Consider the following 12,011-nt stretch of genomic DNA (forward strand, 5'->3'; position numbering starts at 1 on the left):
TTAATGCAATGAAGAATTTGATGGCATCCTTATGGAGACCTAAAAAAGGTATGTGATTCATGATATCGATGGTTCTAGGTACTCTTTTGTCTTCTATCATGTGCTAGACTTAAAGAAGGTATTGGAGGGTGGACCTTGGATGTTTGAACAAAATCTTCTTGTTTACCACCAGCTCAGTGGAAATGAGGATCCCCATCTTGTTAAATTAAATAAGGTAGATATCTGGTTGCAGGTGTATGACCTCCCTAAGGGATTGCAATTTGAAAGTATACTGAAGAATATTGCAGGCTTTGTTGGTGAATTTGTTAAGGCTGATCCAACAAATGTGACATGAATATGGAGAATGTGTTCCCGAGTGAGAGTAACTATTGATATGGACAAACCGCTGAAGCATCGAATGAAAATTAAAAGAGAAGGAAGTGAATGGAGCTGGGTAAGTTTTAAATATGATAGACTTAGTACTTTCTGTTTTGTCTGTGGAATTCTTGTCCATTCTGACAGAGACTGTGGTGTAGTGTATGCTAAGCCGGATAATGACATTCAACGTGCATATGGGACATGGTTACGGGCACCTGTAAGAGGTGGAAATAATCAAAATTTAGGTGCAAAATGGGTTAGAAATATAGGTGAAAGCACTCAAACCTGGACTACATACGGTGAGAAAGATACACAGCCGAGTGATGCACAGGGTGGGGACAGGACGGAGGCGCGTTTCATGGAGGTAGATGGCAAAATTAACGAGATTTTACGAGATGATGGAGGGATTAGAGTTGTTGAGAGAAATCAGGAGGATAGAAAGGACCTCAACAAAGTTTAAAATCAATCGGATAATAGTAAATGTTTGGAAATATTTCAAAATGAAAAAGTTGTTATATATCCAAAATGGAGAAGAGTTAACTGTGAGTTAAATGCAGAAACAAAAGAAATGGATACACCAGTTGGGCCTGCACTGCAAGATGGGTCAAAAAATGAGAAAAGCTGTGTCACAGGCTCACCTAGCCAAATGAGTGTTTTAGCATGAAACTGTCATGGGTTGGGTAAACCACGCACAGTTAGGTTCTTGAAGGAAATTACCAATAAAAAAAACCTTGTTTTATTTTTCTGTTAGAGATGTTTGCAAATAAAGAATGAGTAGAGTTTGTTAGAAAAGCTTTAGGGTTTTCAGGATGCATTGCAGTTGAGAGCCAAAGTCATGGTGGTGGTTTGGCCCTGTTTTGGAAAAACAAAGGGGGATGTCAGATAACGGGCATAGATATCCATTACATAGACTTTGAGGTCGAAAATGATCAAATAGGTAGATGGCGGTACACTGGTTTCTATGGGTGTCCTGAAAGAAGTCGAAGGAGAGAATTGTGGTTTAAAATAAGAGAACTAGCAACTAGATCAGATAAGCCTTGGTGTATTGTTGGAGATTTTAATGATTTAATGCACGCTGATGAGAAAAGAGGAGGTAGAGCTCATCCACATTACCTACTTAATGGTTTTCTGAATACGGTTAATGCTTGTCTGTTAATAGACTTGGGTTTTGTGGGTGAAAAATTTACCTGGGAAAGATCTAGGGGAACACCATGATGGATACAAGAACGTTTGGACTGAGGGATGGCTACCCAAGAATGGATAGCTACCCAAGAAACACCATGATGGATACACCATAATAGACTTGTTTTGAATGAATTCAGGATGAACAGGGTGTTTGGAGAGAGGAAAAAGAGGAGATCCGGCATGTGGTGACTACGTACTTTATACAGCTATTTACATCTACGGGGATGGAGAGTAGACTTTCAGAAAGAGAGAATGTTAATCGAATAATAGAAGAGGAGAATAACATGTTGTTGTCAGAAGTTACACCAGAGGAAGTCAAAAAAGCTGTATTCTCATTACATCCAGATAAATCCCCCGGAAAAGACAGATTAAACCCTGCGTTCTTTCAATCATTTAGGAACATTGTTGGACCGGATGTTTTTAACTTCTATAAAGTGTTTCTGAACACATGGGAACTACCTATGGAGGTAAACAGAACTTTTGTGTGCTTGATACCAAAGGTAAAAAATCCAAAACTATGACCGAAATTAGACCCATTTCTCTGTGTAATGTACTTGTTCGTATCTTGTCAAAGGTTTTTTCTAACAGATTGAAACTTTGTCTGGGCTCATTGATATCTAGTACACAAAGTGCGTTTATGGAAGGGAGACTTTTGACTAATAATGCATTAATTGCTTCTGAGGTTAATCATTATATTAAAAGACATACACAAGGAAGGAATGGGGTAGCAGGTCTCAAGATAGATATTTCTAAGGCTTATGATAGGTTAGAATGGGATTTCATTCAACATATGATGGAAAAATTTGGGTTTAATGTCACATGGATTAGTCAAATTAAGAAGCTTATTCAAACAGTATCTTATAGTTTTCTTCATGATGGGTGTGTGTTTGGAGATGTTGCTCCAAAACGTGGCTTACGTCAAGGTGATCCAATCACCTTATATTTACATCTTGTGCTCAGAAGGATTAAGTTCTATGTTGAGACGGGCTGAAGAGGTTGGTCTACTAAATGGGTGCACGGTTACAAGGGGGCACCCACTATTTCACACCTTCTTTTTCCTGACGATTGCTACTTCTTCTTTAGAGAAACTGCTATGAAAGCAAAAATTATAAAATGTATTCTGAATAGGTATGAGGGGATGTCCGAAAAAAGGATAAATTACACAAAATTAGTGCTTACGTGTTCACCAAGCACAAGTGCTGAAAATTGTACTGAGATTTGTCAGATTCTGGAGGTCAATGTTTTCCAAAGTCCAGGAAAATACCTAGGCATGCCTATGGTGGTGGGAAGAAATAAGTGTGTAACTTTCTCATTTTTGTATTAACGGGTGGAGAAAAAATTGCAGGGATGGCAAAATCAGTCTATCTCGAGAGCTGGGAAAGTTACGTTACTCAAAACAGCGGCTCAGGTTATTCCAAATTTTTGGATGAATATGTTTTTGATACCAGCAGAAATCACAGATAGGATTGAAAAATCTATGAATGCTTTCTAGTGGGGAAATGGAGGAACAAATAGGGGTATACGGTGGATGTCCTATGAAAGGTTATGCACAGTTAAAGAAGATGGCGGGTTGGGGTTTAAGAGTTTACGAACTTTCAATGTTGCAATGCTTGCAAAGCAAGCATGGAGACTAATCAATAATGTGAACCCTCTGGTGACAAATTTGATGCGTGCTCGGTACTTCCCTGATTCAGATTTTCTGAATGCGAAATTAGGAGCAAATCCAAGCTTTGTGTGGAGGAGTATTTCAGAAACTCGGGAAGTTATTCGATAAGGGTGCAGGAGGCGTATTGGTGATGGCTTGAGCACTAGAATATGGAAAGTACCATGGGTGTTGTGTCCTGAAAATGGGTGTTTGACAACTAAAATGCCAGAAGAACTAAAAGATGCAACAGTTGTTGGATTACTAGATGAGGAAAAGCTTCATTGGGATGAAGAAATTTTGAATGATTTGTGTAATAAGAGAGATAGGGAGTTTATTAAGCAGGTTCCAGTTACAAGAACAACAAATGCTGATACCTGGTTTTGGTTGTTTGATGACCTGGGTAAATTCACTGTTAGAAGTTGTTATAGGTGTCTTAGGGGGGAAAGTGAATGTGTGGATAGATCTTTCTGGAGGAAGCTATGGAAACTTAAGTTACATGGGAAAGTGGTGAACTTGGTGTGGCGTGCCTGCAGAAACTTCTTACCTACGGTAACTGCACTAGCTACAAAAGGGATTAATATTAATACTATTTGCTCATGGTGTCAAATATATGCGGAGAATGACATACATGTGTTATTTTAGTGCTGTTTTGCAAGAAAAATCTGGGATAACACTGGTTTGAGTCATGTTCTGACAGTGATGCCGAATGATATTGTCCTTGAGGTACTGAAACGGGCATTCCTCTTGAGTCGGAATGAGCAAATACTTATGATAGCTTTGATGTGCTGGTGTATTTGGTAGAGAAGAAACACATGGGTATGGCAACGACTGAACATATCTCCTTTTGGAGTTATATCGAAGGCAAGTAACATGCTAACTGACTGAAAGCAAGCTCAACAACAAAGAGGGGTAGCTACTAGTCAACAACAACAACCTGTATGAACATGAAATAAACCAGGAACAGGGTGGATAAAAATCAACACTGATGCAGCTTGTTATATGGGATCAAATAAGGTCTCGGTGGGTTGTATTATTAGGGATGCCAGAGGGAGTTTTGTTTATGCTAGAAGTAATGCTATTCAGGGAACTTTTCACCCGAGAGAGGCAGAGGCTGTTGGTTTGAAGGAGGAATTGAGTTGGGTTAAAGATTGAAGAAGACATAGGTGTGTATTTGAATGTGATTCCAAAGTTTTAGTCGATGCTGTGAAGGGAGAGGCTGGAAATACTTATTTTCACTTAATTGTTGAAGAATGTAGAGATATTCTCAAACACTTTGAAGAGGTGTTAGTATGTTTTGTTCATAGATCTGCGAATATGGCTGCTCATAGCTTAGCTCAAGTGGCATATTCCACGTCAGGTCACATGGAGTGGTTTGATACTGCTCCAAGTTTCTTAAATTGTAATTTTGATCCTGAATTTTAATGCAAGTACGTTATTTTCAAAAAAAACTAAAAATGAGTACCTCCAACCATCCCCAGAAAGATGGCCAGAGTGAAAGGACGATTCAGACAATAGAAGATATGTTAAGGGTGTAACATCCCAAATCCGGGGTCAAGATTTGAAGCTAACCAGCGAGTTACACCGGAAAAGCTCGGTTTCATCAAATCGAAACCAAAACTGACGTTATTCATATCAAAATAAAGCTGGGATTTCCTACAATATAATAACACTAACCACATCAATAAACAATCAGTGTATAACCCAGAAAATTAAAAAGTAAAAACCAAAAAATTCAAGAACTCGTTTATACGACTCCGGGGGTTATATACATCAATTCTACATACCATTCAATTGCAAATTCCACGATAAAGCTTATCTAAGCATCAAAACCATCAAACGATTCCTAAATCAAAAAGCCCCAAACTTTAACTCAAGAACACTAAGAACCTTAATTTCAAATTTTCAGAAAATCAAACCTCAATCACTATATGTTACTGAACTCTATTTTTGAAGTATAATATATGAAATTGACCAGAAAAACATGGTCTACAACATGCAATCATCAAAACAATCAGATAATCACGTTTGCAAAAATTCATATTTTAAATCATATAAATTCGGATTTTTAAAAATTAATAATTTGATACCTGCTAAATCTGCAGTGAAATTGATTGTAGATTCTGAAAGTACTTTTTTACAAGCTTCGATTCGACTACTTACACGCCCAAATCGGAGTTCGATAACACCTTCATTTGTGAGTTTGATTATCAAGAATGCGGTGTTTTTAGGGTTTTCTCTATATTTTATCGGTTTTAACTCATTGATTATGATTATACGAATAAAATAAGATAGGCTATTTATAGTTATGGAATATTGGTTCGTGTTGGATCGTATTGGATCAATAAATTAGTTACTTAGCCGCTAAGTATCTGCATAAACGATCCAATTTGATACCCGTATTGGATAATTATCCAAACCGGCCTTCTAATAAAACACTTTATATGAAAATAATGTAATAATATCTCGTCTTTCAAAAATATGGGTTTTGTTGATTTATCGAAATAATTATTGTATCGAAAATCTTGCGTCGGGAACGCACGAGTCAAACTGTAATCCGGATCGAAAAAGTCAAAACACGGGAAATGTCCGAAATTACCAGATTAGGTTAGGTAGGAGTTTTCGGAAATGATTCGGGTTGTAAAAACGTAAAAACGGTTGAAGTTGGACGATTCCCGTCTTTATAAAATAATTGTAATTATTCAGAAAATAATTAATAAATTCATAAATTATCATAAGATCATATATCATCCCAAAAATTACCAGGAAAATACCATAATTATCTATATTTTATTCTGCTCCTAATAAAATTAACATACTTATACTTTACCACATATGAACATCCACATATCCACACCAATCATCAGATAACTCACCAAAAATCACATAACAGTCACATAATAATTATTTATCAATAAAAATAATTACACGCTATGTCCCGGATGTTACATCCTTTCCCCCTTAAAAGAATTTTGTCCTTAGAATCACACTAAGGATCAGATAATGATATATTCAAGTATCTCATTTTCATTTTCTCAGGTAGATCTTTCAACCTTACAACTTTTTATAAACTTTAACCTGCAATATCAATCATTCCTCAACAGCCTCTTGCTAACATTATATTATATTTGTTGCTCGTATAACTCAACTCAAATTTTTATCTTCTATATATATTGGAGCTAAATTACTCTTCTTGAGTATATATATAAATACCCTATGAACCTGCTATAAGGGTGGCCGTGAAGCCAACTCACTTACATTTATCTTGCCTATTTTTATTGTCTCAAAAGGACCAACACAACGCATATTAATTTCTCTTTTCTTTCTAACTCTAGTAGTTCATGCTCATGAACGTTTCCAACAGTTACTGGTTGTTGAACCTCATTTCCATATGTTTTTTTATTCAATTAGCCTAGTTTGTAATCGCTTCCAAATGCATTTAAGGCTCTTTAACCGTTCCCTTAATCTTCTTGTCTATCTGCGAATGATATACTGAAACCATGGCGTATTCGATTTCTAACATTTTTGAAATTCTTCCAGAATTAAGAATTAACGAGAAAATCTCGACTGGATATGATTGATACACAAACTTATCATCACACCTTAATTCCCTTGAATCACAATCGAGTAAAGAAAAATTTACTAACCTAGGGGTGTCACCCACATATTCTAACCCATATTATCATTGATTTTGGTTCCAAGGAGTTTTCATATGAAACTAACTGCAATGCTCTCCCCTTGGCGTCTAGTCATATACAATGTCTATTCTTTTCTTTATGTCATATTATCAGAAAATCTTTGATATCTATGTCTTGCCTCATATTCTTGAAATAACTTGACTCCCTTGAATTACTAATGTTTAGCCAAATTCCTCTCTTTTAGTTCAACCTTATTTAATGCTCGTTCATCTAGGAGTGGTATATACTATTCTGGTTCGACATAATTCACCGTATTCTAAATATTTCTGTCAAATCTCCAATTAAATAGTATTGATCATTCACAATCAATTCCTGGATCTGATGACGTACCACCATTTATTCAAGCAGCAACTAACCCACTTATTGGAAAAGCTGTTCATTAATAAACGAGAATGACTAGGTTTGGAATAACCTATCAATAATAATTTAATTGACACTTTCCCCCATTTTCTCTTCATGTCTGGTCACTAGATATTTCTTTTAGCCCTTGGTACTTAATCATATTCCTGGGATGCATTCCCTATCTCAATTTACACATGTTTCATCAAATTCTTCACTTTACTTCTGTCCAAAAAAATTAGATTAAGTAATAATATCAATCAATTCCCAATCCATACTTGAATCTGATCGCGCATCACAATCTCCTTGTAGCAATATCAATTTATTCCTCAGGTAAAGTATTCGTTAACAAAAGAATGGTTAGGTTTAGTTAACCTATCCTGAATTATTTAAATAACGTCTGCTTCATCTCTGGTTTTCAAGTGATTCTCTATATCGCCCCTTAACGAATTATACTCATTTTTAAAAAGGTTATAGTAATAGGTTCATCCTCTTATGCTGGCTTTGATTCTTCAATAAATATGACATTTACTTATATGTTCTTCTATTTCCAATCTTCTGCCATGTCAATCAATACCTTCGTTTAAATTTCTATATTTAATCGTAATCTCAGAATGAATTTCCTATCTCCAATTATAGGTGTTTCATTCCATTCCTTACATTAGCTCTGGCACCCTGACGTTTATAACTTACTTATATCTTGGACAATCTTATAAAATTTCTTTATCATCCTTTTGATTCCACTTTCCTTTCTAGTTAAGTTCTCCATTCTCATGACTCATTGTCTTTTCTTAACATAAGCAATTCCTTTTTTCTAATTGTACTTATTGGGTTATCATTAGGTAAACCATTTTGTGATTAATACTGGAATAAAAGCTTTCTATAATTATTCGAATTCTTGTCGACCGAACTATCAAAACCCATTGTCAGCTACTTTCTTAACCTTACTTACACAATCACTAATCGCACAACTTTAATTTTTAATCCACTCTAACCATTGTTTGTCACATCTTTGGGTTCTTCGCACTAAAGATATGTTTCAAATTATTGAGGTCTATGCCCGCTATACATCGTCTCCTGCATAATCAAGAGATCTTCTTCTTTAGTTCACATGCCAACATTGTCAGCTTATATCAAATACTTGTATTGCGAGTTCTCCGGTATTTTGAAATAATTCTTATTACGTTTTCATTCTATATTGGTATACCTTCAAATTCTTTAATAAAACTTTATCGCGGATGATAAAATCTCTTTGATTGTCTAACAACATCCATATTGATGTAGTTATTAATCTCTCCTTCATTCTATTCCTTCATTCTCTTGGCTCTTATCTTGTACCTTTAGTTTTTGAAAACATTCTTCTCACTCGCGTGTGCAAATAATGTTTTAATTCTCTTATCTATTACAAAGGCGTATTTATCCAATTAAATCCTCGCACACTTGCAGTAACATTGCGTTAATTCTGTGAAACTTCTGAATTCTACTGATGTCCTTACTTCCTCCAAATTTCTCATTGCTTTGACTTTGGATCTGAAAATCATATCAGAATTTGACTTAATCTAATTGGAATCGATTTCCATCTAACTGACCATAAGTTGGTAAAATTAACAAATTAACTCTTTTAATTGATCAATCGAACCAAGTGATGACTAGATAAATGAAATCAAAATCCAATTATATCAAGTCAGTTTGGCAACAGCCACTACTTTCAAGAACCGAGATCGCAATCATTTGGAGTATCAACAGGAATATTAATAACACACGAAAGTATACATTTGCCTTTAAAAGTAGGGTATTTCTAAAAATTTGGGCAGCATCTCCTCTATATTATGGACTACCAGTCGGACTCAAGCCGACATCAACAATCAACCAAACAACCAACCAACCAAATCAATCCACCACCATGAACTCATCATTTTACTATACTTCAGAACATATCATACTGATATCTACATATACTACTGACTAACATAGCATACATCTTTTTATCAAACTAGGGACATAACCATACATTTCATTATTCCTTCAAAATATCTCGGAACTCCACTAATGAATATAAAATTATTCTGCTGTTTCTCAAAAACTTTATTCCAGGATTCTTCTAGTTCATCATTAAGCTCTTTAATTAACAATTCATATTACTTATACATGTTCATAAATCCGTTCTAAAGAAATCTTTTAATCTTATTTTCCATAGCTCAAACCTATATATGGATACTTTTAAGGACCTATACTGCATCTTTCAATCAATCAAACACATCGTCTACCCTTGAGAATATATGCTTCTTCTCCTTAGTTAACTTGTCTAATTTCTGATGACCAACACATGGTCTCCATCCATACTATCATATTCAATGAAAACTCGTTTGGTTTTAAAGTGTTATTTCTTAAAAGATTTGACGCAATTGGATCACCAGTTATTTACCTCTATTTATATTTTCCTATACGGAACCTTTGTCGCTGGCTCAACTATGAGCGCCAAATTTACCATAACTCACTTACTTAACAATTCCTTGAAGAACACGCTCAAAATTTATTTGTAACTAGAATTTCTTCAATATTAATCTTCATGACAAGTATCTTCCACGTGATTGAGGTAATCTTCATCTTCACAATATATTAAATGATTGTCTGGTTATTATTAAGAATTCCTTCATCTACTTATATTGTCACGTCAATCATTTACCTTGTCTGATGTAAACAACTTTACTTTCTTATTTCTATAGTTAATCTACCTCATACGGTTTGCTAACTACTCCAATTCATGCCCAAAATCTCAGACTTGAAACATATCACGTGTACAGATTTCCGCTTCTGATTTGATGTTGTCGTGACAACTGCGTTATTGGCATAATGATTCACATATGTCCACCATTTATTGGCTTGCAATCATTTTTATACTCAACAAGTAATTCCATCTGCTACACGAGGTCATTTCACTTCTAGAACGCTCAAAGAGTAGACTTCACACAAGAAGAGAATTTGTGTATATGATTCTGACTAAAAACCTTTTGTAAAGAATAAGAGTACAAGAAAATAATCGGAAGGATCCATAAATCAATAAGTCATAATGGAAGAGGAAGGAATGAATAATGATTTAGATATAAATGAGACAACCTTATTTGTACTCAAGATGGCCAGTCTTTCATACTATATGGCATACAACACATGGTTAGGTGCCGTCCCACCAAACTCTTCGTCATTTCGACAAAGCGTCATATCAAAACACTGGTTGTCTCAATCAAAAAGAAATATTCTGAGAAAAAAATAATTTGAAAGGGATAAAATAAATTTTCTTTCCCTCTTGTCTCATATATTTATCACTGAGAGAAGCTCACACGTATTCAAGAATCAAGAGTATACGAAGTCATGGAAAAAAATGACACCGTTGGTCTCCATCTACGTTACGATGATGCATACTTTCAGGGTTCATTCGAGTAACAGATTCCAGATCCAAGTCAGATGATAAATTCGGAATATCTTCTAAAAATACCTTTAATATTTTAACGATTTGAGCATAATTGTCTTCTCGTTGGATTTGCCTTCATCACTTCTTGCTTCATCCCTGCCATGTAGGTTTTGTGTTTATAGCGTCATGTCTCCATGTTTAATACTTTAATAACTCGAACATAATCGCGTTCTTACAGAATTTATAGTCATAATTTCTAATTTCTTCTATACCTCCTAGCGTAACCATTGATCCTGCAACGCCACGACTCCGTCGTTAGAAATATTATTCTTCTTCAATCATCTGGAAGATTCCTCCATTTTCTTCAATCATCCTCGAGCTCCTTTTGGTTCAACGAACCTATTTTAAGCTTTGATTATTTCATATATTGTATGAATAATATTTCCGCACGTTGATTCGATTGTTGATATTACTAAACCAGGTTTGTACTCTCCTTCCGAGGAAATTTTAAACCTCTCCGTATTAGCGGCTCTACTTGGACTTCTGATTTAACAATACTGAGTTCGATCAAATGTTCTTCTAGATAATCTAATACTTATAACAACAAGAACTCAAGTAGTGATTTGACAACCTAAATTTTAAAACTCATTTTGTGTAAAGATCTTTTAGAAATTCTATTAAGAAAATCTTTTTCGAAAACTTGTTTTAGAACTTTGAAAATTAGACGTTTGGTCGTCATTACTATATAAGTTACTCGTTATTCTTATAATCCGCTAATGAGATATCTAATTAAAGAAACATCCACATAAGGATTCTTCTACCTCAGTATATATTCTATTTCTCGTAGAATTATGTTCGCATTTATTAGCCGACGAAACTTCATTTACCGTTGCATACTAGTTTATTCGTAAGTTTATCCACAATGTTGATATCTAGTATTGTTTTTGACGTTCCCATTGTCGACCTTAATGCCATAGTTACAGTCAATTGATACCATTTGATGTTTCGTCCGTAGGTAGGGTCGTATTTCTTGCATTCTTGAGTATATTTAATATAGTAGATGGTATTCCTTGCGCAATGCCCGAAAAGTGATAAGAAGCTTCTCGTCACAGTGGTGCCTTTAAACTTGCGACGTTGGCTCTTTGTTAACTTCAATCAACTCATTGCCTCCAGCCTGGAGCTTGACCTACTACTCAATTCTAAATTGGCTTATACTAGAACTTTTCTATCTTCCCTTCTACAAAATTCTCACAGAATTCCAACATATTTTCCTTTAAATCCATATAAAAAGCAGGGTAATTTACCCAATCTCCGTCGAGCTGTCGACTCTTCACAACTATAAGATCTGGAAACTCAATATATCTATAGCGTTAATATATTC

The 12,011-nt window shown here is 35.1% G+C and overlaps 1 protein-coding gene across 1 annotated transcript; it reads left to right on the plus strand.

Moving 5' to 3' along the window:
* Positions 1 to 343: 343 nt before the first annotated feature.
* LOC141680232 (uncharacterized) lies at positions 344 to 4,609 on the plus strand. Its single transcript, XM_074486517.1, has 12 exons — positions 344 to 811; positions 1,517 to 1,585; positions 1,680 to 2,009; positions 2,117 to 2,421; positions 2,671 to 2,776; positions 2,888 to 2,950; positions 3,035 to 3,219; positions 3,325 to 3,736; positions 3,830 to 3,910; positions 3,989 to 4,052; positions 4,146 to 4,327; positions 4,397 to 4,609. Exons 1-12 carry the CDS (start codon positions 344 to 346, stop codon positions 4,607 to 4,609), a joined length of 2,478 nt encoding a protein of 825 aa, XP_074342618.1.
* Positions 4,610 to 12,011: the final 7,402 nt, after the last annotated feature.

The sequence above is a fragment of the Apium graveolens genome, chromosome 8, assembly GCF_009905375.1.
Source record: "Apium graveolens cultivar Ventura chromosome 8, ASM990537v1, whole genome shotgun sequence".
NCBI classification, from domain to species: domain Eukaryota; kingdom Viridiplantae; phylum Streptophyta; class Magnoliopsida; order Apiales; family Apiaceae; genus Apium; species Apium graveolens.

Excerpts from the sequence above, each read along its gene's own strand:
- LOC141680232 (XM_074486517.1), top strand. The coding sequence starts at position 344 with ATGTGTTCCCGAGTGAGAGTAACTATTGATATGGACAAACCGCTGAAG. Across the intron at positions 1,586-1,679 it reads ACCATGATGGATACAAGAAC|GATGAACAGGGTGTTTGGAG; the intron begins GTTTGGACTGAG and ends GAATGAATTCAG. Across the intron at positions 2,010-2,116 it reads CATGGGAACTACCTATGGAG|GTTTTTTCTAACAGATTGAA; the intron begins GTAAACAGAACT and ends ATCTTGTCAAAG.